At 45.8% G+C, this 24,584-nt stretch overlaps 1 protein-coding gene across 1 annotated transcript in view; it reads left to right on the forward strand.

The window, feature by feature from the left end:
- Window positions 1-24,584, forward strand: part of LOC144175080 (cell adhesion molecule Dscam1-like) — a 159,372-nt gene that overhangs the window by 96,967 nt on the left and 37,821 nt on the right. The window contains exons 8-15 of the mRNA XM_077704126.1: window positions 4,085-4,204; window positions 5,192-5,365; window positions 6,197-6,344; window positions 11,380-11,528; window positions 12,978-13,109; window positions 13,883-14,050; window positions 22,921-22,991; window positions 23,745-23,982. Of these exons, the coding sequence (XP_077560252.1) occupies window positions 4,085-4,204; window positions 5,192-5,365; window positions 6,197-6,344; window positions 11,380-11,528; window positions 12,978-13,109; window positions 13,883-14,050; window positions 22,921-22,991; window positions 23,745-23,982 (1,200 nt within the window). The remainder of the gene's footprint in view (window positions 1-4,084; window positions 4,205-5,191; window positions 5,366-6,196; window positions 6,345-11,379; window positions 11,529-12,977; window positions 13,110-13,882; window positions 14,051-22,920; window positions 22,992-23,744; window positions 23,983-24,584) is intronic.

Here is a 24,584-nt window from a genome sequence, read left to right on the forward strand (position 1 = left end):
TTATGCGCTGTAGCCTACATAGAAATCCGGATACAAACTGTGAAACAGCCACAAGGCTTGGCCCCTTCATTCTTCTAGTCATTGGAGAGCGCATAGAATGTTGAAAGCGGGCGTTTCCGAGTGATGTCTTCGCTTTCAGTTCAAGTGTTTTTGTTTTTACTTTCTCTTTTTGCCTACTTTTTTTTTCGTTCAATAAACAGAGGACGACGAAGAAGGGCAAAGGCACTACACCCGCGCATAATGCGGTCGTTTTCTCTTCTGCCTTGTGGTTTGTTACGCACGCTTTCTTTTCACCGCAAAGTTTCCGTCATTCAGCAGGATGGAAAGCCCACTTTGGCATCGCCCTCCCTTAGTTCTTCTCTTCTTGCAAGAACGAAAATTCTTACAAGCAAAGATGTTCCAGCTTTTATCTAAATGCAGTCCGCTTCCAGTAGCCGCCGAGCTCGAAACAACGACGTGTCTTTTTTTTTTTCTTCTTCTTCTTTGAATTATTCAATTGGACGTTTCTGGAACTTCCGAAGACTGTTGCTGCTTTCAAGCCACGTAGATAGGGTTTGTCACTTTTTATCTGGCGCATACATCTGGACATCCGTTCGCTCTTTCCATTCATTTCTTCTTTAGTAGCCGCGGGTTCCTTGCTATGCGAATACCATCGCTCCATTTGAATGGTAAAAAGAAGCCTTTTAAGAAGTGCGACGTGACCATGTTGCCATAAAGGAACCCCGCGAGGCGAGCAGGAGACAGTGATGGAGCGGCTTCTTTGTCGCTGAGACAAAACCTAGTAGTCTTGAAATAGGTCAGAAGAGAGCGTGTGTGGGCCCCTGAATGCATGGATCTCCCGCTGTTGTATCCTCAATACTTTCTGCGCTTAGGAGAGCGATTTAAAACTGCTGCGTACGTTATAAAGATGTTTGAATCGGACGTAAATGGCCAAAATAATGATATCGACCTGCGTGCTTTGGCGAAGTGATAACGTTAAAATTGAGAAATAATTACTCTAGAAGAGGCCTAATCTGATCTATTTAATTATGTAAAAGAGTTCATTATTGTGAACTTAGTTTTATTTTATGGTTAACTTTTATCCGCCAGCTTTGTGGAGATTTCTTGCCTGCGCTGCTACCACTCCGTCGTTTGAGGGCCGAGCGCTTTGCACGTTGGATGCTGCAGCGTCTGGAATTCATGTTCCGAAACAGTGTACAGTTTAGAGTTCCTCGATATGCTATGCTAGCCCTAGGAGCTGTAGTGTGGGTAATATTCTGGGCGCAACAAAGGAAGAGGATCAGCTCGGTAAGACGTTTTACCAAGGTGTTAAGATACAAGATAGAAGATACAAGATATTTATTTCAACGTCAAATGATGCCAGGGGTACTTTCAAAAAGCCAACATTTGGCTTGACGGGGAATGCACCCCCTATAAGTTGGACATGCAGTAGTATCACTGGTGCTAGACGCTAAAAGAACAACTTAAAATCACAGTTCGCCGCCGGAATTCCACATAATAGGCACAGTCCTGTAATACATTTTACCGTTTACATACAGTGACAATAACATGACATGATATACATGACACGAAAAAACACAAAGAAGCATACAAGAAACCAGCCCGTCATGGTAACTCTTCCTTATACAACCTGTTGAGTAATATTGGAATTTGGAAACGAAGCATTTGACGTCCATAATTTTTACGCACACAAGGCACTTACCAGGGTTCATTACCTCGTGTTGGGTATGGTTTGTCTCGTTGCATTAATTTGGAGGTTGAGTCAAAAAATGGTTGGAGTTTTTACAGCCTTTCTTACAGCGACACTCCAGCAGCGTGCTGTACAATGTGGTGACAGGCACAACATTTAATGAGGTAAAAAGGGGCTGGGTAAGGGTATAATATGAAGTGTTCGCAAGTATACGGACAGCTTTTTTTTTTGTAACCTGTGTAACCGTAAAATGTTTGAAAATGTAGTCCCACCCCACACCAGGTGGCAGTACGAAATGCAAGATTGAAATAAACAATTATAAATCAGTTGTTTCACAGCCTGTGGCAACTGAGAACGAACACGAGGCAGTATGCCGACAATCTTAGCGAGCCTCCTAGCTAGATTCTCTGTATGGATGTCCGAGAGCATGTTTTCATGTAGAGTTACACCGAGGCTTTTTATGGACGGAACAATTTGAATACTGTTACCACCAAGAACAATGTTAAGTAAAGTACCGACTGCTTTGTTTTTTGGGCGAAAGAGAATGGCCTTAGTTTTCGTGGAGTTAATTATCAGTGAAGGTTCATTGCTCCATTGAAATAAATAACGCAAAGCAGAATTTGCATTGTCGATCATTTCAGGTAACTTACGTCCCGACAAAAACAAACTGGCATCATCCGCGTATACAATAAAGTTAGCGTTATGGTCTTGCAAAAGCTCCGGGTGTCGCGAGCGGCAATAAGTCTAAACAAGCAATGCAAGCAGAAGCAGAGCCATACACATATTTCTAAACTTACTAGCAAGCAACGCGCATGCTTAAAGGGACCCTGCAACACTTTTTTCAACTTTTCTTGAATTCTTAAATGCTTGCAGAACGTAGTCACCCCGCACACCCAGTACTTAGATTAGGGGGTCGCAAAGTACCTCAGCTAAAAATTACTGTTCTATGCCCATCAGATAACTTGGAAACTCGCTCAAAAGATTTTTCTCTCTTTCCCGGTCTTGAAGTTCTTTCGATGGCCGAAATTACGTCACTGAAACCATGTAGCGGCCGTTGGCCGGTTTTCCTTCAGTTGCAGCAATGAACGCTTTTCGATAGCAACTTTAAAAATAAAGCCACAAAAACAAAGCCGAAACGGAAGGCGTATCTAGTGCGACGAGCAAATCATGCAGTGCAGCTCCGTTCTGGCGATAACTGTAGCTTTCGCAGTGCTTCCAGACGCGAAGGAAAGAGTGAAAGCGTTTATCAAAAGTGTTGCAGGGTCCCTTTAAAGCAAAGCTGCATAGCGAGTGAAGAACCGCTCGCCACAAGCGGTCGTCTGATTCGGCGACCTGTAACTGCTCGAGTCGAAACAATCCACACCCCGCTCGCAGCTCTGAAAGCTATTATTTGTCACTCGCCAGCGACGTTGCACACGTCAGGCTGGCAAGGGGTATTCGTGCTTTTCCGGACGTGTTCCCCATCTGAGACACTCCCGAGTTATTTTTGCGCTACGTTTAAATGCGACGCTGACACAGGGTAGCGTGCAGCGTAACGGCTTCGCAGATTCGTGGCTGCCCGAAAGCATGTTCCCCTTGGTGCGACAACTGAGCTTCATGTTTCGCCAAGAATTACCGTTGTGTCGGTTAAATCGCTGATTTTGGGAGAAGATTAATCTGCCAAGAGGCGGACTGTGAACCTCCCTGTCAGCATTGTTTGGGCTGACTTGGCTGCCACGTCGGCGTTATAATGACCACGCGATCAACGTTTACACCGAGCATGCCGTGAAGGATAATATCTGTGCCACGGCGTCTCAAAAACCTCCGAACGCAGTCTATAGAGTCTCCTTGTGCTCTCTACACGGCGCACACGAAAATCCGCCGGCTTGGCATTCAGCCTACAGTTACTCTCTGAGGCCTAACGTCATTAAACAGCACCTACAGCTGTTGCGCGACGCGCGACACGAAGAAATTTGCCATCTGAGACATACGGGTATACATCCTCGCTGTAAACTCGATAAGCCTGAGCTTGGGTAATGACACCAGGTGCTTCAACCTGCATTCAACCTGCATCAGCCTGCATTCAACAGGAGCAAAAGCACTACGTAAGCAGAAGACACGATGCGAATACAGCGTTAAATTTATTTCTGAACCCGCACGTGCGTCCACAGACATTCGGGCGGCTGGCTTTCACCTTTAAAATGCCCTGCTTAAGCATTTGAATGGGTATTATTTGAACAAATGTACGTGTGATGCTAGCAGCGATGTTTGCCTAATTAACAAAGTGGCCTACTCCTCACAAAGTTGCATACCATCTTCTCCATCTTTCTATAGTTATTTGGCTCTCGCTCAGACTCGTTTATCCTCAAAGTCTGAGCATAATGCTTGCCCATTTCCCCTTCGCGCTATTCGCAGTGCCACCTCGGTGGAAAGTTGCTCCAAAAGAGAAAGCCGCCGTGGTCGGGGAGAACGTGGTAATTGACTGCCAAGCGGAAGGATTTCCACCACCGAGGATCTGGTGGGAAAAGTCATCAGGTTGGTGGACCTTTGGCTCACTTTCTTCCAGTGTTCTTAAAATAGCAGTAAACAATAGAACCTCGGTCATCCTAGGTTTTTCGTTTCTTTTCTTCTGGGCGCTCAAGTAATCCCTGCACATAACTTCGTCTGTTGGCATCTATTCAAGAAATCAGGTGATTTTCAGTGCGTTTTCAGGTTGCGGGACGTATTCAAATGGTTACACACTCGGGTAGAAACTGCGTTCGTCAAACATATTGAAAGAGGCAACCATGATACGGTTACACGTAACTTTTTTAATGGGTAAAACGTAAAGAAAGCACGCTGTATTCTTTGCCATTTGAAGTCCGGGAGTTTTTTTTTTAGCATGCAACTCCGCTTTTCCTGAAAACAGAGCCTTTGAGGGCAGCATTACAACTACTCTTTGCGGGCTTGGTACATTTAGTGCAGGTCTTGCTTACTGACGTGCATTAGTGGCACTCGTTCGAGTGTTTACCTTGTTCAAATTTTTATGAGGCTTTTTTTTTCTTCTTAAACGGTGTGGTTGTAGTATATGCGAGTATAACGAGATCGTTTTATTCGAATTCTGTACATTCAAAGTTTTTCACGCTCCCAACACCAGTGCAGGGAGATCAAAACATACCGCTTTGAACGAAGTACCGCTTAAAACGAAGCCAGTATGATTTTGTCCCGGGGGCTTCGTTTCAACGAGGATTTACTCTATGTGAATAGTTTAACCAAGAGAACATCCATTTTATGACTACACAAAACATTCCGCGTCTGTGCTGATGCAAGCCAGACCGCGTTTCTCCCAGACATCTTGTTTTTTTTTTTTTTGTTTTTTTTTTACTGCGATAGTGTGCCCGATGGCATAAAGACAACGTCACAGGTTCAAATAGTCTTTATGCCATCATGTATACTATCGCGAAAAAAAAAAGGTGTCTGGGGCGTGAATATATGCATACGACACACTTGGTATATTCTTTTTTTTTTCTTCCTCTGCATCAGCATCAAGGCCGACGGAGTACAAAGTGGTCATCAGCAACTCGCACATACACGCGCTCGAAAACGGTTCGCTCATGGTCCGCGAAGCGGAGCGCAACGACACCGGCTTCTATCTGTGCCAGGCCAGCAACGGCGTCGGATCCGGGATCAGCAAAGTCATCGAGCTCAAAGTTCACGGTGAGTGAAGGAGTTTTGGTGCTGCAGTGAAAGGGCCTATATTAATTTACACACGCCGGTTCAGCTTACTCTAATGCGCCGGCGGGGTTGTCGCATCCGTTTAATGCATCAACCAAAATGACGCGGCGCTGCTGCCTACGTGTGTGATATCGACCATCGCTGTGCAACATTGTGGCGCTAAATTGTAAATATCAAACGCATCAGCGTTGACGTCATTTCTGCCGGCTGTGCGGCGGTCGAAGTCTTTTGCTTCACCTGCATTTACTTTTATGAGAGTTTTATGCGGGGTCATCTCTGTCCCGACCTACGCACGGTCTCGTCTAGGGGGTTTAGCATGGCGCGCTTTCGTTTAGAATCATACCAGTTTCATTTTCGCAGTACCGCACCAAACGAATGCGACGATCTTGCGCCGCGCTCACGAAAGCGGAGGCGGTGCAAAAAAAAAAGCCATAAGTTTAATATTTTTATCTTTAGCTTGTTCTTTTCTTAGAAAATTCGACCTGTTAGGTCTGGTTAAAAAAAAAACGTGCAATTTTTATATGGTGCATTTAAACCGTTGATGCGCATTGGTTCTTCTGAGCTTATTGTCACCGGCATATCTCGAAAACAAACGTTCGCGTTAATCCGGAGCGCTTCAGTGAGGCGCATCTCACAGTACAGATAGCTTTAGTGCCCGAAGTCTAGTTCCAACCCCTTGGGACCTACTCGTACTCCCCAGCCATAAAAAAAAAAAAAGATCTCGCGGCATTACCACGGCAAAAACTTTCTTCTTCTGCCCACCTTTTCCTCCTTGAGCGACTCCTGAAAACAGTTTTATCTCTGCCTTTCTAGTGTCCGCTCACTTCAAGAATGCCTTCAGCTCTAAGACGTTGCAAAAGGGCAACACGGCCACCATTAAGTGCGAAGTTTTCGGCGAAAAGCCGCTGACCATAAGCTGGAGCAAAAATGGCCAACCGCTGACGACGAAACAAGATCAAAGGTAAGCTCCTCTTGCCGCAGGGCCATTCTGTCGCAACGAATTTGCGACTCGTGTCGGGCGCGGAAAAGTGACTTCGAAGGAGCGCACACTTCAGTTAAAACTGGTGCGCGGTGGAGTTTTTAATTGCGCTTGGCATGTTGCATTGAGTGCCTAGATATTTTTTTTTCTTTTATATAGGCCCCGCGTACTAAGCAGAGACTTGTATCCGACATCACTTGTATTTTCTTTGTGGCGTGTAATGCCGTTTGTAGTCATTAGCACTTAATCTAATGTGTTAAGGTGGGTTTATTTTTACCTTGTTTCTATCTCATTTTTTGACTGGTGGAGCATAAAATGCCGAAGCAACCTATCCCCCCCCCTCCTCCCTGCGCATGGATCGAGTTCTGATGTCGTTTAAGTAAAGTTAAATATATCGTTGCATCAGAGGTTATTTTTATTACAGCTAAAATAGAAATTCCTGCCGATTTCAATTAAAGTAACAGACTCTGCCCCTTGCCAAAGTATATATTTGATGTTTATTTACTTCACTTTTCAACCGCTAGCAGCGTCGTTCAACGACATTATTGATTGGCCTTAGGAGCCCATGTAAGACAACGGACTAAGCAGTGCAGGGAGGCACGGGCTGGGCATCGTTTAAAGTTCGAGAAGCACAGAGTAAAATATGTTTTGAGATGAGGTTGAGAGCAATGGATCAACGAAGGTGGGCAGCTAAGGTTTTTAGGTACCTATACATGAAAAGCGTGAACACGCAGTGGTTAAGAAAGACTAGAAGGCTAACGATGAAATACGGAAAGAACAGTGGAGAATCCAAGACAGTCAAGGTAATCAAAGAAGAGGCAAGGCAGATAGAAACGAATAAGTGGAGAGAAAAAAATGGCAGCTAAAACATTGTTAGAGATATACAGGACAGAGAAATTGGGCATCAGAAAGGAACATTTTTACGATAATTCCCAGGGCAGTGTTTTGATTTTTGAGGCTAGAGCAGGCTGCTTGCGAACTAAGAGCTTTGTGGGGAAGTACACACAAACTGATGGGGTACACGTGGTCTGCAGAAAAGGAACAGAAATTATTCGGCACATAGTGTTAGAATGCGAGGGTGTCCATCCAAATCTACATGAGGGAAATATTCGGCTTCCGGAAGCCCTAGGATTTAGGCGTATCGCAGAGGGAGTTAACTTCAAGGCTGTCGAGACGACAAAAAGAAGATTAGAATGCTGGTGGACGAAAAGCAGAGGGGGGGAACATTGCCTAGAACAGCTACCACCTGTAACAGAAAATACCGTCCCTAAGAGCAGCGCTGGTATTAAGCAAAGACTATAAAACATAGCACAGCGCTGGTATAAACAAAGACCGTATATTAGTTGTTTTTTTTTGGGTAAGATGACATGTCATTACCCCGTTACAAAGGGGATACCACAAGTAACCAATCAAAAATTAGCCATGGTGGGTATGAGCAGATAAAGACTGACACTGCCAGAGCTAAACGCTTGCGGAGCAAATAAAGTTTGAGGATTGTTTCTTTTTTATTACCGAAAAAATGCATGTACTTCGCCGAAAAATGCGTGCATTTTCAGTTCTCTTTTATTTTATTTTATTTGTTAGTTCGGTGTTAAGGACGATGGTTGCCAGAGTTGGCTACAAATAGCCAAATTGGGCGACTTCTCGTATCGCCCGTTTTTTTTAATATTACAATGGACAATGTTTACGCTCCTGTAGTGATTAAATTACGCTTTTTGTGTGTGCAGATACGGGGCATCACACTGTTCGCTTTGTGGCAGCCCGAAAAGAATGCTTAAATATTAAAAGTGTGTCACTTATGATAAAATTTCTCTTCTCTAGAACGTGTACACTGAGACATGAGCGACACACACAAGAGACTTCTTCTACAGTAGTGGAATAGATCGACAGTTTTCTATACCTTCTGACACAAGTCACCCCCTGGCGGTGCGTATCGAGCGAGAGAAAGTTGAGGTAAAGCGACTTCGGGACATGCGTACGCACAGACACAGGGACAAAATAGGGACGAATGTAGAGACAAAGCAAGGAATACGCCATGATTCGGAATTTCAAAAAATGCTTTAACTACGAAATGTCAGCTGTAAATTGTATTTATAGTAGATTTTAAGAAGACGTTTATTTACGACCGACCGTTAGGCCACCAGTTGGGAGTTCCGGGGAATTGTGCGGGATTATGCAGTTATTTCATGGTTCTCCGGTTTCCAAAAGTGTCCCTTTCCACAACCGTCGTTGATGTGCTCTCTGCCGCCGTCCTGCTTCCTGTACACGCACTGAGCACACAGCCGCGGCGGGTTTGGTTCCCGGCAACGCGGCAATCTTTACAATCCGCCTTTTTCATTGCGGTGTGCTGCCACCTAGCGTGCCTAGCGGAAGTTGAGGCGGTAGGGTTTGCCGGCGTTTCCTCCGGCTGCGTTCTCGTTGTATGCACGGCAATCCCACATTACGGCGAGGAGCAGCCGAAGTTTTTCTTCTGTGTTGGTGTTATAACGCCTTAAGATGACAGCCCCTGGTCATCACATACTACCAGGCGGCTTCTTATCACTGAATGAGGGCTGGCAGAGAAATCTCGGACAGATCCGTGTGCCGTCCGAGTAGCAGAGCGAGCAGTACTTGGAGTCGTCTGGCATGAAGTGCGATCGCCAGCTCAACAAAGGCCGGCAGTTCGCAAAATGCCTTTAAGCGCTGGACACATGTACGATTGGTACACGCGATTCGCATGTGACTGATCGTTACGACTGTCGGCCCGACTAGTCGTACGTGTGAATTTGAGACGGCCCGATGCGCGCATGAGATGCGTCGTCGGCGTCGCTCCGCCCACTGCTTTTGCTCCATGGTCAACTACGATGATCGCTGAGCTGAATTTGTAAATTCTGCGCGTTTGTTCGCAAGAAATGGATAAAGCAAGCAATCGTGAAGCGTTTTCTGCCTTCGGAAACAGTCCGCGCACACGCCGGCCGCGCCTGCCAGCTCGGCACACTCAGCGGCTCGAACCGGCGCAGACCACGGTAGCAACCGCGCTTGTCGCTGCTCTTCTGAATCAATCTGATTACTAAAAAGAAGTTCCACATGCGAGAAAGTAGGTGTTAGTGTGGTGAAAAAGTGTGCTAAGGATTGTTGTCAGGGCTTACTTTAAAAGCGGCGATCAGACATCTGCCGCGATGCAAGCCTACGCTGACCGGTCGCCGCGGCGCGCGGTGCGCCGAGCGGCCCAGAGATGGCGATACCTGCGAGGAAGCATCGAAACAGGCTACGCAGATGTCTCGGTCACCGATCGCTCAAACGGCAGTTATAGCTTAAATAGAGTTCCTCATGCGAGAAAGGGGATGATAGTGTAGTGAAAAGTTGTGTTGCGGATTGTCATTCGCAGTTGCACAGATAGCGGCGATCAAATATCCGCCAGGATGCTAAGCCCAAAGTTCCCATCACCCGAGCCGACGCGAGCGACGCAAGCCGCCGTAGTCGATCGCGTGCGGCCGACGGGAAGCGATAGAAGCCGACACCGTTCCCTTTTCGGCACTCCGAGTTACAGCGGAACGCAGCACAAGTTGTGGGCATTGTTCCGCGCACAACGAGCACACACAAAAAATCAAACGATGTAAATACAACCACGACCCCTTCCCGCTTGTGCGGGAGCTGTGGGGAATGTCGTCTGCTGCCCCTACCGGACTGCTTAGGGACTTGGCCGCTAGGGGATTGCGCATGCGCAGTGAGGTTGTGAAAGAGGCGGATTGAGGTGAAAGCGATAGCGCTGGTGGGCACGACATTTCGGACGTGTTAAATAATGTCGAGTTGCCCGAAGTTATCAGTAACTCATCACTACAATGAACCCAGTAGGGCAGCTTTTTCTTCGCCGCGGCAAACCTTAAGCTGGAGTGTTTCACTTACTGTAATTGTCCTATCTGTGAGCGTGGCTCTGTTAAACGATGAAATGCAGCACAAGCGTTCCCCAGAGAAGATGGTACTTGCACGGCCTCTCGATTGCGCGCACGAGGTGGTACTGGGCACTCGGGCAACCGGTGCATCACCGCGAAACATTTAACTGGGGTGAAACACCACGAAGTGCATCAGGGCGAGGGATGGTCTCGATGCCCCTGTAAAGGGTGCACCTCTGCATGTGTACTGTTACTGCGGGGAAGCGCAACATTGTCCACGAGCCAGATGAAGAGGCAGAGAGATTAGAAGCTCACGCGTCCACCTTCTATCATCGTAGACGTTAATTTTTCGGTCACACTGGGCTCATTCAATCACGTATTGATGTTTCAGGACTCCACTCGTAGAGCTGGGCTTCCTCTAAGAGTTTTTTTTATTACTTTAATGAAAAGACATTCGCTGTTTGTAGAACTTGCGGTGGCAGCGGGACACATTTTAAAGTGAAAGTTATGTTGATATACTCCTGGTACAAACACAGAAAATGTCTAGTTCTGTCAATCTTACCTTCAAGCTCACCCAAGGCCAAGAGGTCAAGCCAACGCCTAGTGCGCTTGCGCGGAGTGAAAGTGACTTATCGCTTGTTCGTTCCGTGGTGCGGGGAAGGAGGGGGTTAGCGGGAAAGAGAAATGTCGCGCTCTCGGCGCGAAGACCCAGCTATCGCTCTACAAACTTCGGCTTGACTCCGAACGTTCACTCTGCACGTTCACTTCCCAGTTCACTGCGCATTTACACCGACAGCGCTGATCAGCAATTGTATAGTGGTAGCTGCTGCTACAAACGCGGCTGTCTGGCAGCCACTTCGCCAGAACCTCACTATCACTCGACAAATCTGTCTAACAGCGTTAAACCACGACAACTTTTTTTATTTATCTGGTTAAGCAGCACTGTTAGATGCACTAATCAATTGTTTGGCTATGTAGTACATACAAGAAATCAACACCAGGATCTGCGATAGGCCCTGAGATCTGAATGATAAATTATTCAGTCTTGACGGGTTTTCTTACAGCAACATAAGACTGTTTAGCAGTTTCTTCAGCCGAACGCTCAACTACATCTGCGGTGCTTGCTTGCGTTACCACGATTACAGGTATGACATCAAGGTCAGTGAAACAGAAGACAGCCTAATATCGCAGCTCGAAATTCACGCCGTCGACCGGAGGGACTCCGCGCTCTTCGCATGCCTCGGGACCAACAAGCATGGTCAAGATGAAACGAGAACGCAGTTAATTATACAAGGTATGTATTCAAACGTGCATAGTCTTCTATTCACACTGCTCGGACCCATTCAATGGCCGTTGAATAGATCTCCATCGAAGTCTTCGACTTCCGTTTGCAGCAACCGGTCCTTTTCGCTGGCAAGTACAATAGCCGAGTGGTCGTTTTAATATACATGATACTGTCTCAACTAATATATTTTACCATAGGTAACGTTCTTTGGCCTGTGTTACCAATGAGGAAGTCCATGGCGATTAGTTTAATCTTTCCTTTGAGATCGTTAGTAAAACGTATACCTGGGTATCAATTGCCGCAAGCGTATAACTTTGTCTTGACCTTCCGTTATTCTTTCTTATTTATGGTCCCTCAAAGTGGTCCGTAGATAGGAGTCTCACTATATTGTCACGTTGCCAAAGACGAAGCAGTTGTCTTAAGGAAAAACAAGTTTATTGGAGCGAACTTGTGCTCCCCTAACAACTCAAATAGTACACGGGCAGCGAAGCAGCAGTCAGCAAAGTGACGTACACAAGCGAGCGTCGGAGATCGAATGCAGCGGCGTCTGCTCTGCAGGCTTTTATCTTTCGGCGCAAGTGTTCCTGGAACCGTCGATTCACATCCAGAACATTGTAGATCACAGAAAATTATTCTGGCCTAGTGACGTTAGGGCGAAAGAGACAGCCGCTTATCAGAATGTGATAGCCCGTGCGGCATAAAGGTAAAGAATGGAAGACGCGCTTCGCTTGGAACGCAGATAACACAGCCGGGCGTGCCCGACAGTAAAAACAAACAATAAATAAACAAACACGTACATGGTTCGCGGAAATATTGTTTCATTTGGAAACTTCCCGTGAAGCGACGCCGTTGAAAGTTGCGTCGTCATTTGTATTGTTTTGCAAATATTCGCAAATCTATGGTTTTATGCACCGCTGCTATAAAATACTTGTTTTATTTTAACAAGATTCGATACATAGCAATGACAAAAGCAAGTGATAACGTGATAATTGCTCGTACGTGATAACACTTATGGGCCGCTGTGTTAAAATTTCGGTAACGAATTTAATAATGGGGAAAAATTTTGCAAGAAAAAAACAATAACAGACGTGTCCAAAAAAAAAGGCGACAAAAAAAAAAAAACTTCCGTTTAAGTCTTTGGGAACATCCTCGAAAGTTCGGGAACGATTAGTCTTGCATTTCACACCCGACGAGGTGGCTCAGTGGTTGTGGCGTTGTGCAGCTGCGCCCACGGACGCGCGGGTTTTATACCCACCGCGGCGGCCGTTTTTCTGGTCTAGGCAAAAAACGAAAATGCATGAGTGTCGAGATATCGGCGCGCGTGAAAGATGCCCAGGTGGTTTAAATTAGTCCATCTCCTTCCACTACGGCGCGCATCATTGTGCAGGCGTAGTTTGGGCGTGTTAAGTCGCCAATTTTATTTATAGTTTTTCATTTCTGCGTATTTTGCTTTTACAGAGACCCCTGGGGCCCCTTTCAATGTGCGCACATCAGAAGTCTCCAGCCGCTCCATGGCTGTGAGCTGGGACCAGCCGTACACCGGGAACAGTCACATCTCGTCCTACAGGGTCCAGAGTAAAACTTCGGGCAGTAAGTCGCACTCACCAAGCTCTCTCCACCCGTCTCGCAATAACGCTGGTCATCACTTTTTTCTTCCCATAGTTACGGCAAAGCATTGAAGGATTCTGGTTACGGTGAAGCGCTAAAATCCCGTATTTCTTATTTAGGCCCCTTCGCGTGCGGGAATTACAGGTTGCTGTACCGCCATTTTCCTTTTTTGAAGCAGTAAACTGCAACCGCTCACATTTATGATGGCTTGCTATTTTCCTAAGCTATACAACTGGTCGGCCGAAAGTTGGAAGCTGGATGAGCTGATCATCCTCTTCACTTTCTGCAAGATTTCAAGCTAAAATGTGATGGCAGCCTTCGCGCACTTGTTGGGTGTCCTTGCGGCTTATTATAAATCTAATATTATTTACGTCTCCAGCAGCTTATGCAGGTAGGTATAGTCATTTGTTATTGCTTAGAAAATATTAGCTCTTTCCCTATAGGACTACGTGCCAGAGCAGCCTTGGTGTAGTTTGAAGTGTTTGGGGAAGCTAGATGAATTTCCTAAGTACACTAAACTCTACAGCCTTCAATGTTTCTTTATATTTTAAAGCTTCATGTAGGATAGCCCCATCCTGTGAACGACCATGGTACGCGCACTTAAAGACATGTTAAGCCTAGTTTGCATCTGAGGCAGACGGACACTGCTCCGTACTGAGAAGAATACGACGAAGCGTAGTGTTGGAAGTTTAAATTCATACCAGGAACTCCCCCCTCCTTCTGAACGCACGTGGGTGGTATTTTATTTGTTGCAGTGAAGTGGAGTGGAGAAATTCGGGAAAACAAGGTCCAGGGAACAGTGACGACGTTGACTCTGAGGGAGCTGCGGCCTACCACTTCCTACATCATCCGAATCCAAGCTGAGAATTCCTTGGGTGCTGGCGAATACAGTCAAGAAATACAGGTCACAACGGACGAGGAAGGTAAGGAGATAACAGTGGGAGAATTCTAGAAGACGCCGGAATGGAGAGGGATGCACTCATTTTGGGGGTGTAGGGGGGGGGGGGGGGGGGGAGGGAGAAGGGGGTGCAACACAGAAATAAGAAGTCGGTTGTTTTAAAGCTGCAAGCATAACCTATTGTCAAAAGAATATTCTTTTGACAATAGGTTTTGACAACATATGTTATGCATTGGTCCATCTGCGTTTGACAGAGCTATATCCTTTTAGTATAATTTAACTGAGTAAGCATTTTCTTCAACTTCACCATGCCGGAAACTCAAATCAAATCGATCCTCTCGCAGCCGCACCTGTTCTGCATGTGGCAACTGGTATCTCGGAGCTTTCATACCTTGAAATGTTGTCGCCGGGGCCCGGCGTAAGAAAAGGGGGACAGCGAAAAAAAGACACAACATGAGCAATGTTTCCTTTTCTCTCTTTTTCTTTCTTTTTTTTTAACGCGGAGCGTTTCTTAGTCGCACGATGTCCCTCGACCGTCGGCGGCGGCGTCCACACGCTCACTGCGCATGCGCGTCGCGGCGAGGCGCAGGTGCGCGTCTCTCCCCCGTACCCTCCTCGCTCTCAACAACAAGTGCAGCGTTGTTGTCCGTCCGCACCCCTCCCCCTACGCTATAAAAAAAATAGTTATCGGCGCCTGGTTTCGATCCCACGACCCTGTGAGCGGAACGCGAGGTACATGGTGCTCTTCCCACTGCGCCACAAAACCGACACAGAATCAAAGGCTACGAACGCGCCTTATATCCTTGACTCATTCAAACTACGTCAAGAAGCTGCTGATACACGGCAGCAGTTGCATCGATCTCGTCTTCACCAGTTGCCGCAACCAGTGATTTCCCTACACCCCCCCTAGGGGGTGTGTAGACCCCCCCTAGTTTTTCTGGACCCCCCCCCCCCCTTGAATCCCCAAATTTCACTCTTGTCAGTCCTTGTATGGACCTTTTTCAGTATCGATCTGCGCATGCGCGGGCTGCCCGTCTGCTATTCTTGGCAGTAGCCTCGGACAAAATAAACAAAAGTGCGCCCCCCGAGCTTGCTGTTAGCGTTGCACGTATTTATTTCCTTTTTTTCGACAGCTCGTGGCAAGTTCGCATGTGCACACAAAAAAGGCTTTCAAAGGCTTTCGTGTACTACCTAAACATTGTTTCAAGAACTCAAATTTCGTCACTGGCCCTGGTAACAAGTTCGAAAATGTCCTTATACGATGAAAAATGGCGAGAAATTAAAAAAAAACTGAATACGGACCTTTCATGGTAAAAAATGAATTTCTCTAAATTTGTTTTTTTCTTAGATTGAATAGAATTAGCACCGCCTCTCAGGTGTATATATATATATATATATATATATATATATATATATATATATATATATATATATATATATATATATATAGAAAATGAAAAACGTACGTCACGGTTATGAGCATTTGGTTAACAGACGTCTATTATTTAACTAGTGGGATAATAAAAACAGTTTTTCAGTTTTTCTAGTTTATGAACCCCCCCCCCCCCCCCCCCAGAGCCATTGAGACACCCCCCTCCCTTGATTCGATGCCTGGGGAAACCCCTGGCTGCAACGCACGACCACTGCTTAAAGATCCCTCAACAGTACACTTTAGCGACCGCAAAGCCGTCGTTCTCAGCGTCCAATACAACGACAACAGCAACAAATAATTAAATAACGACTTACACTCCTTGCCTTCACTTCTTGCGTCACAAAAAAAAGAAAATCTGGGCACATCTCTCCACGAGGGGGGACTCGAGTCGCAAAATCACGAAAGTAATAATTAATATATGAAAGAAATAATAATAATTAATAGTAATAAGCAATAATAGTTAACACATTCACTACCACCCTAACACCACCCCCCAAACACTAACGCCCACCCCCTACGCGACGCATTTACTCGAGTCCCTCCTCGTGGGGAGATAGGCCCAATTTTTTTTTGTGCTGTTTATTCCAACAAGTCGTGATCCAATAAGCCTGAATCCGGGGCGTCCAGGGTCGCAGTAGATAAGAGGCAACCAAGTTTGTGCTTGGTCACAACGAATGTAAAGCTTAAAACAGAAAGGGTGGCAAGCTGGGGGCCATTGTTCCGGAAAGCCGACGAGGGAGAGGATACAACAAGGTGATACAACAAGAGGATACAACCGTACTTCATAGTGGGTTAGAAAACAACGCGTAAGAAAACTTGCCCTTCTACCACCCACCCCCGATATAAATTCCTGGCTACGCCACTGGCCTTTACTGCGGTCCTAAACTTTCTATTGACTTTTATAGGCAAATGCCAATATCACTGCTACTATGGTCTGCTGCATGGTCTGCTGTGTGTGCTACATTCACGGAGGAAAGAAATTTCTGTCTTCCGTGGCTACACTTTCCACTGTTCCGAAAATAGCTTTGCTAACCAAAGCCTCATCGCCATCGTCAACACGAAATGTGTTGTTTCAAGTGTCAATCCAAGTCAATCCAATCCAAAACGAGTTGTAAACAAACCTTTTAAACAAAAAAGTTCGTTGCTTTAGAACCTAGCCAGCAGCCTTTAGTGCAGTTTTATAGCTTTTATTACAGTGTGCAGACCAAAATAATGCCTTGTGATGGCGATCACCAGCTGGAGAAATTCGGTAGCTGCCATGGAGGAAAGAAAAGTTATGGTAGCTGCAATACCACGGTAAGAGGTTCAGAATGCCCGAGTGTGTCTGCCTTCGTTGCCTCGGAAGTGTTGAAATGTACTCGTGTTTATTTTAGGTCTTCGGCTGGCAGGTGGCATCTCATACGAGAATGGTTTGTTTACGCATCCGTGTCTTTACCTGTGTTTCAATAGAGCTCCACTTCTGCCTGTTATGTGCGTACTTGGCGATACTTGGTTTTGGTTTTGCGTTGAAATTGTGAGAAAGTGGCAAATGCACCGACCAAGGATGTTATTAAAAGCGGTCCCAACGTTTCGGAGCCTACTCGGCTCCTTCATCAGGAGTGACGGTGTTCGACTACAAGCAGCAGTTATATAAGGATTGCTTTTTTTTTTTTTTTTCTACTTTCATCTTTCCGCTGCGCGTCGGAGGCCGTGGGCGTAAACGGCGGGAAGGGCTCCTAGGGATCTATTCAGGCCTCCCCGAGACCCTTGTATGTGCCAGGACTCGAGGAGTATTCTTTGTGAGTAATTTGTTTCGGTGCCAATCACCTGCGCGCCGTCGAAGGCAATCCTGTGTCAGCTTTCTCACAGTGTTCGGCCAATGCACTGCGCCGGTTACTCAACATACGAAAGACTGAAAAAGGACCCAACCCTGCAAGTTCAACGGCGGCTGAAAAAACACTTGACCAACATTTTCAAGAAGACCCCGATTTCCGAAGCCTGTATCTATGACTCATCTGCAGGAAGGGTTCAGCACCTGGTTTTTGTGGGCTACCCAAAATTCGTAAGCCCGATGTTCCCTTCCGGCCCATTGTGGACTTTACAACTTCACTTCGGGTCCTGTCCAGCTTCCTTCATCAGGTTCTCTCCCCTCTCGTCGGCAAAATATGCGCCCAAATCAAGAACGCCGGCCACTTCGTCGAACTTGTTTGCGAAGTTCCAATCGACCCAGATGACAGACTCATCTCTTTTGATGTCGTATTGATTTTTACAAGCGTTCCTGTTTCCCTGGCCGTTGCAACTGCCCTCGAGAACGATGACAGCCTGAGCTCGAGGACCTGTCCCAGCGTCAGCGAAACAGCGCAACTTTTCTAGTTCTGCCTGCAGAGCATATATTTCTGCTACAAGAAGGAATATTTCAAACAAGCGAGTGGAACTGCAATGGGGGCTGCTATTTCCATAATCACAGCAAATCTCGTAATGGAAAAAATTGAAAGGACCGCTCTGGAAAATTTCCCCGAAAAGCCCAAAGTGTTTCTCCGCTACATGAACGACTGTTTTTGTGTCATCAAAGGAACAACAGCAGACAGCTTCCAGTTGCAGCTAAATTCGATCGAACTAGCCATCCAGTTCACCATGAAAGAAAAAACAGACAACACCTTACTATTCCTCGACGTTTTGATAAAAAGGCAGCCAGATCGACTGAATTTCACAGTGTACCGGAAACCTACCCATACCGGCCGCTAATTGTAGGTAGCGGCCGGTATGGGTAGGTTTCCGGTACACTGTGAAATTCAGTCGATCTGGCGGCAGCGTTGACGGCGTGCACGGCCGGTCCGCTGGGCTGAAAGTTGCGGCCGCGGTGTAGTTGCGTGTCTGCCCTACAAGTTTCTTCTTTCCACTTGCGTTTGTCTTCGCCCTTGTGCGAAAAACTTGCCTTTTTAGTGCATTTGATTTGGGATGCTATTGAACAGTGTGGCGGCGGGTGAAAGCATTTCGTGACTACGTCAACATGCTGTGTCTTCTTTCATGTGCTGGGCTTGGTGTAAAGTTGTCATTGAACACTTGCAGTCTTTTAACTTGGGTCGTGCCACACCCAACATTTTGGTTGACTGTATTGAAAAAAGTGTTGCTTACCTGCCAAGGAAGAAGTTCCTTTGTTTTTTTAGTGACGGCCCTAACACAATGAAGAGTGCCAAAACAAAGCTGAAGAAAGGAGTCTGTCCGAATCTTTTGGACATTGGTGAGTGCAACTTGCATAAAGTGCATAATGCCTTCGGCACAGGCCTCAACTCTTTCGGCAGTGATGTCGAGCTCTTGGTGTTAGATGTATATTACTACTTCAAGCACGCCGTTCGATCCTCGAACCTCAAGGAACATCAAAAAGAGCTGGGAATACAAGAGCACGTTTTCCTTCGACACGTCGGCAACAGATGGCTGACTTTTCAAGACAGCCTTGAACGAGTAATTGAACAGCATGAAGCACTAAAGGCCTACTTCAACACCCAGACCGATTCTCGACCATAAGGTGCTGTGCTCAAGACTAGACTGGCAGCTGCGCTTGCTGACAAGAAGATGCTGGCCAAGATGTTGTTTCTGTGGAACACTGCTGAAATATTTCTAGTATTTCAGGCAAGTTTTAAGAAAGATGAACCGCTGATTCACATTGTGTACTCCGAGTGTGTCAATCTCGTGAAAAAGTTGCAGAGCCGCTTCGTAAGACATGAAGTGTATGCTTCTTTGTCTGGGTCAGAGCTTAGGTGTCTTGATGTGGGTGCAGCTACTGGTCTAAACAAGCCCCCGAGATTGGTCTAGACACAGAGAGAGATGAAGGCTTGGGATCCAAAAGAAAAGAAAGCCTTCAGGACTGGTGCTCAAGCTTTCTACATTGCGACGGCGAAGCATCTCATCAAGCAGCTTCCATCTAGCCACCTGACCATGGAAGAAAGAGTACAGTCATTGAAGTACGTTGCAGCTTGTGTTTCGCATATTGTCAAAACGGAGCAGGTGACTTGCTTGATTGACGAATGGCATTCACTTCGTTGCCGGCCTGTAGTTGATGGGGCATCATCCCACAGTACCAGTGTTGACAGCTACTGGGCTTCACTGCTGGCCACCGACTCCACAAAATACCGTCTCCTCTCAGTGCTTGTGCATGCCGTGATACCATTTTCCCACGGCAATGCCGATTGTGAAAGGGGATTCAGTGAGAATAAGCATATTTTGGATAACCGGTCAAACTTGGCTATCCCAACCATCAATGGGATCCGCCAAGTCAAGAGCTATTTGAAGCGCTACGAAAGCGAGCCTTCCCATGTGCAACTGACGAGAGCTGGTCAAATCAGTCAGAAATTCACACAAAGCCTACGTGGAGCGCCTAAAACGAGAAGCAGAAGGCCGGGAGGCACAAAAAAGAAAACCATCGCCTGCTAATCAGTCCACTCTTGAGAAAAAGCGGAAGCTTTGTGACGAGAAAGAAAGGCTTGAAAAAGGACTGGACTCGTAAAAGGCAATGCTTGAAAGGGCCCAGGGGCTCATCAAGTCTGGTGTGACTAGGAGAAACATTGATGATGTTGAATGTGGCCAGGTGCTACTTTCTGAGGCTAATTCTAGCCTTGCCAAGAACATGGCCAAGCTGGCAGCTGTCAATGTAGAATTGCAGAAGCTTTAGAATGCGGTGCAGTGGGGTCATCAGTTTCATCTCAAATAAACAAATTGTGATCATCTTCTGACTGTGTTCAGTGTCCCAATTTTAGACATTTACTAGTTTTTCCTAAGGCAGCATTTAACTCTCGATGCAACCCATTGTTACTTGCGATTTCCTTCCCAAAAAACCTTCCTATATGTCTATACAATTAATAATTTATTGCTCCAAAGTGCTCCAAAACTTGTATTTGGCTGCTCCAAAAGTCATCCAAAACCTAAATATTTGTGCTCCAAAAATTGCTCCAAATTGCAGTTAGTCAGTAGCACCCCTGTACAATTCAAATCTTACCACCCAAATTCCCACAAGTCTTCTGTAGTCTCAGCTCTCTTACATAGAGCTAGAACTGTATGCTCAACAGAAGACGACTGGAAGAAGGGAGAAAAAGCTGTAATCGCAGACCCGAAAAAAAATGGATAAATGAGCAACTTCATACGATATGTCAAACGCCGTCTCCATCGATTGGGCTGCAACTGTGAAAATCACACTCTATTAATGCCGCCAAACAACAACCTCTCTTCTGCCTTTGCCACCTGCCCCACCCGTCGACCCACCCATATTTCCCTCTCCTATGTTAAAGAGATGAGCGAAACATTATCCTGCATTCTTTGTAATGTTAGAGATGAGGGGCCCTTGGGTTGTCTGACTTGTTCAGGCCCGCAGGTCCCGGCTCGGCATGGTGTCGGACTAGAGACTCGAGATGACTGCTTAGGAGGAAACTGTACAGGAGGTTTATTCTACATGATGACAGTCGAGACAGGAGAACAAGAATAACACGAATACAGTCGTTTAAATAGAGTTCGTATTCCCCAGATCCCTGGCTAGGGAATTTAACTTCACACAGGTTGTCCAATCAGATGGGCAGTGGACGACACATGATGTACTGCCCACGACATGAGGCGTGGCTGATGCACACGGACCACTCGGTCGATGGAAAGGGTGAATATCCACGTCATCGATCGTGTCTTGTGCCGGAGTTGCACCACTTCGCGCAAGTCTTCATTTTGGAGGCCCCGTGAGAACGGAATTTCAACTCGGCTCCCAGCACGTGAAGACGAGTGACCTCCTGCTCTCGCCGACGGTTGGAAACCGAAGAGCTTGGGCACTTGAAACCGCAGCTTCCTTTCGGTGGACCCTTCTTTCATACGTGTATGAAGGAAAGAAGTGGCCCGCAGCGTCCGGTGAACCGAGGATATAGAAGCCGCCACTTGAAACCGCCGCCGCCGCCGTTGGCGCCAGCGTTTCTTGCCTCCTCGTGCCTCTATGTGATTCATCCACGCACACCTTGCTCTAGGGCTTGCGAGGAATTTTTCCCAGACCTGTGTTGGCCGATCTTAACAGTAAGGAAGGCGTTATCGTCTCCCACAAGCTGGTGTCAGCGCTTGGACGGCTGATGCTGCAACCAAAAAAGTGTCCGCCAAAGGAAGAAGCCCAAGGGGTAGTCTACAAATCTGGTAGCGCACAATTCCCCGCTAGTCACGTCGGTGAGACTTGGAATTGCCCAGAATGCTTCCAACAGCACAAAAAACGGCGTTCGCAAGCCTGACATTGAGCACAGTGCATTGGCCGAACACTGTGAGAAAGCTGACCACAGGATTGACTTGGACAGCGCACAGGTGATTGGCACCGAAGCAAATTACCCACAAAGAATACTCTTCAAGTCCTGGCACATACAAAGGTCTCGGGGAGGCCTGAATAGATCCCTTGGAGCCCTTCCCACCATTTACGCCCACGGCGTCCAACGTGCAAGGGAATGATCCGAGTAAAAGAAAAAGAAGACATCTTATATAGCTGCCGCTTGTGGTTGAACACAGTCAGCCCTGATGAAGCAGCCGAGTTGGCTCCGAAACGTTAGGACCACTTTTAATAAACGCTCTTGGTTGGCGTATTTGCCTCCTCAAGTTTAACCCAGCCAGGCAGAGTTCTGTCAAAGATGTTCACATTCAGGCGTTCAAATTCTGCTTCATAAGGTTGTCACAAGTATCGTTACTAATACAACTTCGACTAAAATTGAGTATTGACTTTGATGGTGCAGCTTGGTTTTTTGAATTCGGTTTATATCTTTGTCAACAACTGTTGTCTGCTGAAGCTAATTTGGGGAAAATTCTAACTTACTATGTGGTTACTTGTGTGTCACAACTGCAGCATGCTCGAATTTACTCAATGAGATTTTCTTGGCACCCTTTTTTTGTGTGTGTGGAAGCAGTAAGGAATACCTGTGAAGTTATACCACTTGATACCTGAGACTTGTCTGGCCTGATGTAAGCTTGCTAAATGTACCTAAAAGTACCAGTGGAGCTGACCTCACCGAAACTAACATAATAGTATAGCCTATCGTGAGGTAGCCTAGAGTTAGTTCATACCCACCGACTGGTTGTACTTATGGTTAGTACCGCAATCTCTTTATGATTAAGGTTCATGGTTATGTACAGTAACTAAGTTATTAACCAGTCAACTCTACTTCAACAACCAAACATAAGCTGACCTAAGTTGTTATCAACGTAAGTCTGGTTGACAACTAGAATAAACCTTGGGCCAGAAATTGGTTAGTCAAAATGAATGGCTTACTCCAGAAAAATCTGAAAAATACTTCCTACACATTGCCATTGATGACCGCCTATGAATGGTACACAAAGCTTTTTTTTTAAATTTTGCTCGCATGAATTTTTAGCTTGTTATGTCGGTTTGAAGTAAAATTGACTGTTTTCTCTGTGTTTTATCCTGATGTGTGCCACAGCATACTCAATTTGTGTATTGTTGTTTTTTTTTCTCTTGCTTCTAGCTCCTGAAGGCCCACCACTCAAAGTTCAGGCAACACCAGTTTCCTCGTCGTCCGTTAAGGTGACATGGCAGGTAGGGAAAGATGTAGTTCTCTTGCTTGTTGTGTTAAAAAAAAAAATTGTAGTTTCATTGTTGTTGTCAAGTCATTTATTTTATAGACTTAGCCGTTAGTGAAAAAAAAAAAAAGTTTAAACTATGCTGAACCATTATTTTGCTGAGCACACATAAAGTGCTGCCTAATTTTCCCACATTATTAATTCAGGTTGATACTGCATGTCAAAAGCACATTGTAAAAGGAGGAGTTGCATTAATATCATATTGCCATTAAAATAAGTAGTTTGACCAAGTCATTTGCTCCTTATTGTTGCTTATGGCTCTCACAGGAATTTTATTTATAAGTGTCACGCTCAATTGAGGCTGCTTTCATCGATCTTTTTGAAACAAAGAGCAGCCCTATTGAATTAAATATGAACATGTTTCGGTTAAGACATACTGTGCCTTGTAAGGAAAGATTTGTGAACTTTCATATAACAACAAAATTGAGGACACTTTAGCTTCATCTCTAAAAGTGGCGTGAGGACAAAAGACAAGTTTTGTTAATTAAGAAGCCTGCTTTGTACCGATAATAAAGGTACCAATTTTATCACAAACTTTAAACAAATAATGCACATATTAAGGAAAACAGATGATGCAGTGGCGCGTTGATATTGGGGTCCGTCGCTGTGGTGGAGTGATACACTACATGAGCTGTTGCTGTTTTCCACTTGTACCCGGCTATAAAAGGTATAGAACGCGTAAAACTGAAGCACCCACTTGTGCTTACAGCCACCCAAGAAGGATCACCAGAATGGCCTGCTGAAAGGGTACTACGTGGGATACAAGAAACACGGAACGACGGATCCCTACACGTACAAGACGCTGGACACGACGGGAAGCATGACCGAGGAAGCTCTGCTCACATCTCTTTATCGCTCTACAAAATATGCGGTGCTGTTGCAAGCGTTTAATGCAAAAGGTTCCGGCCCGCCATCCGAGGAAATCGCAGTGGAAACCTTTGAAACAGGTGAGAAAAAAATAAATTTGGCAGCCCCTTTGAGTGCACCGCCTCCACTCCACAGAGTTCTTAAATTATTGCTGTCTTACATGCGAGATCTCGACGAACAGCCATGTGAAATAGAATAATTTCTGGGCCCTTTGCTTTTAAAAATGCCTCATTTCTTCTTTATCCATTATGATGGCTATGATATTAACAATTTCAGCATTTTGTGTATATACTAGTGACCCCAACGTGGGGTGGGCTTGGGATATCAGTCTAGTTAACGGTCATCCTGCCTGCTTTCTTGGAAAGTGTGTGTTTAATGGTAGGTTGAGATGTCCACTGGCCATGAAAATAATTGTGTTGACGTTATTGCAGGCATGTACTTATACAGAGGTAAACTAGATTCAGTTGCTTTGTTGTCCGCCATTTTGTCTGCACAATCCTTGTGGATTGCTTTTGTGCTGTAAAATTAATAAAAACTCTGCACACATTTTATTCAATCAACTGAGCTGCAGAAAGGGAAAACTTATCGTGGCACAGGAGTGCATTGATTTGTGTACTTGTATCGGGCTCCTGATGTGACACGATGGAAAATGACAACACAGTGCTGAGCACGTGTAGTCATG

Source organism: Haemaphysalis longicornis, unplaced genomic scaffold (assembly GCF_048455015.1).
Source record: "Haemaphysalis longicornis isolate Haplotype H1 unplaced genomic scaffold, Haemaphysalis longicornis Haplotype H1 scaffold_3, whole genome shotgun sequence".
NCBI lineage: Eukaryota > Metazoa > Arthropoda > Arachnida > Ixodida > Ixodidae > Haemaphysalis > Haemaphysalis longicornis.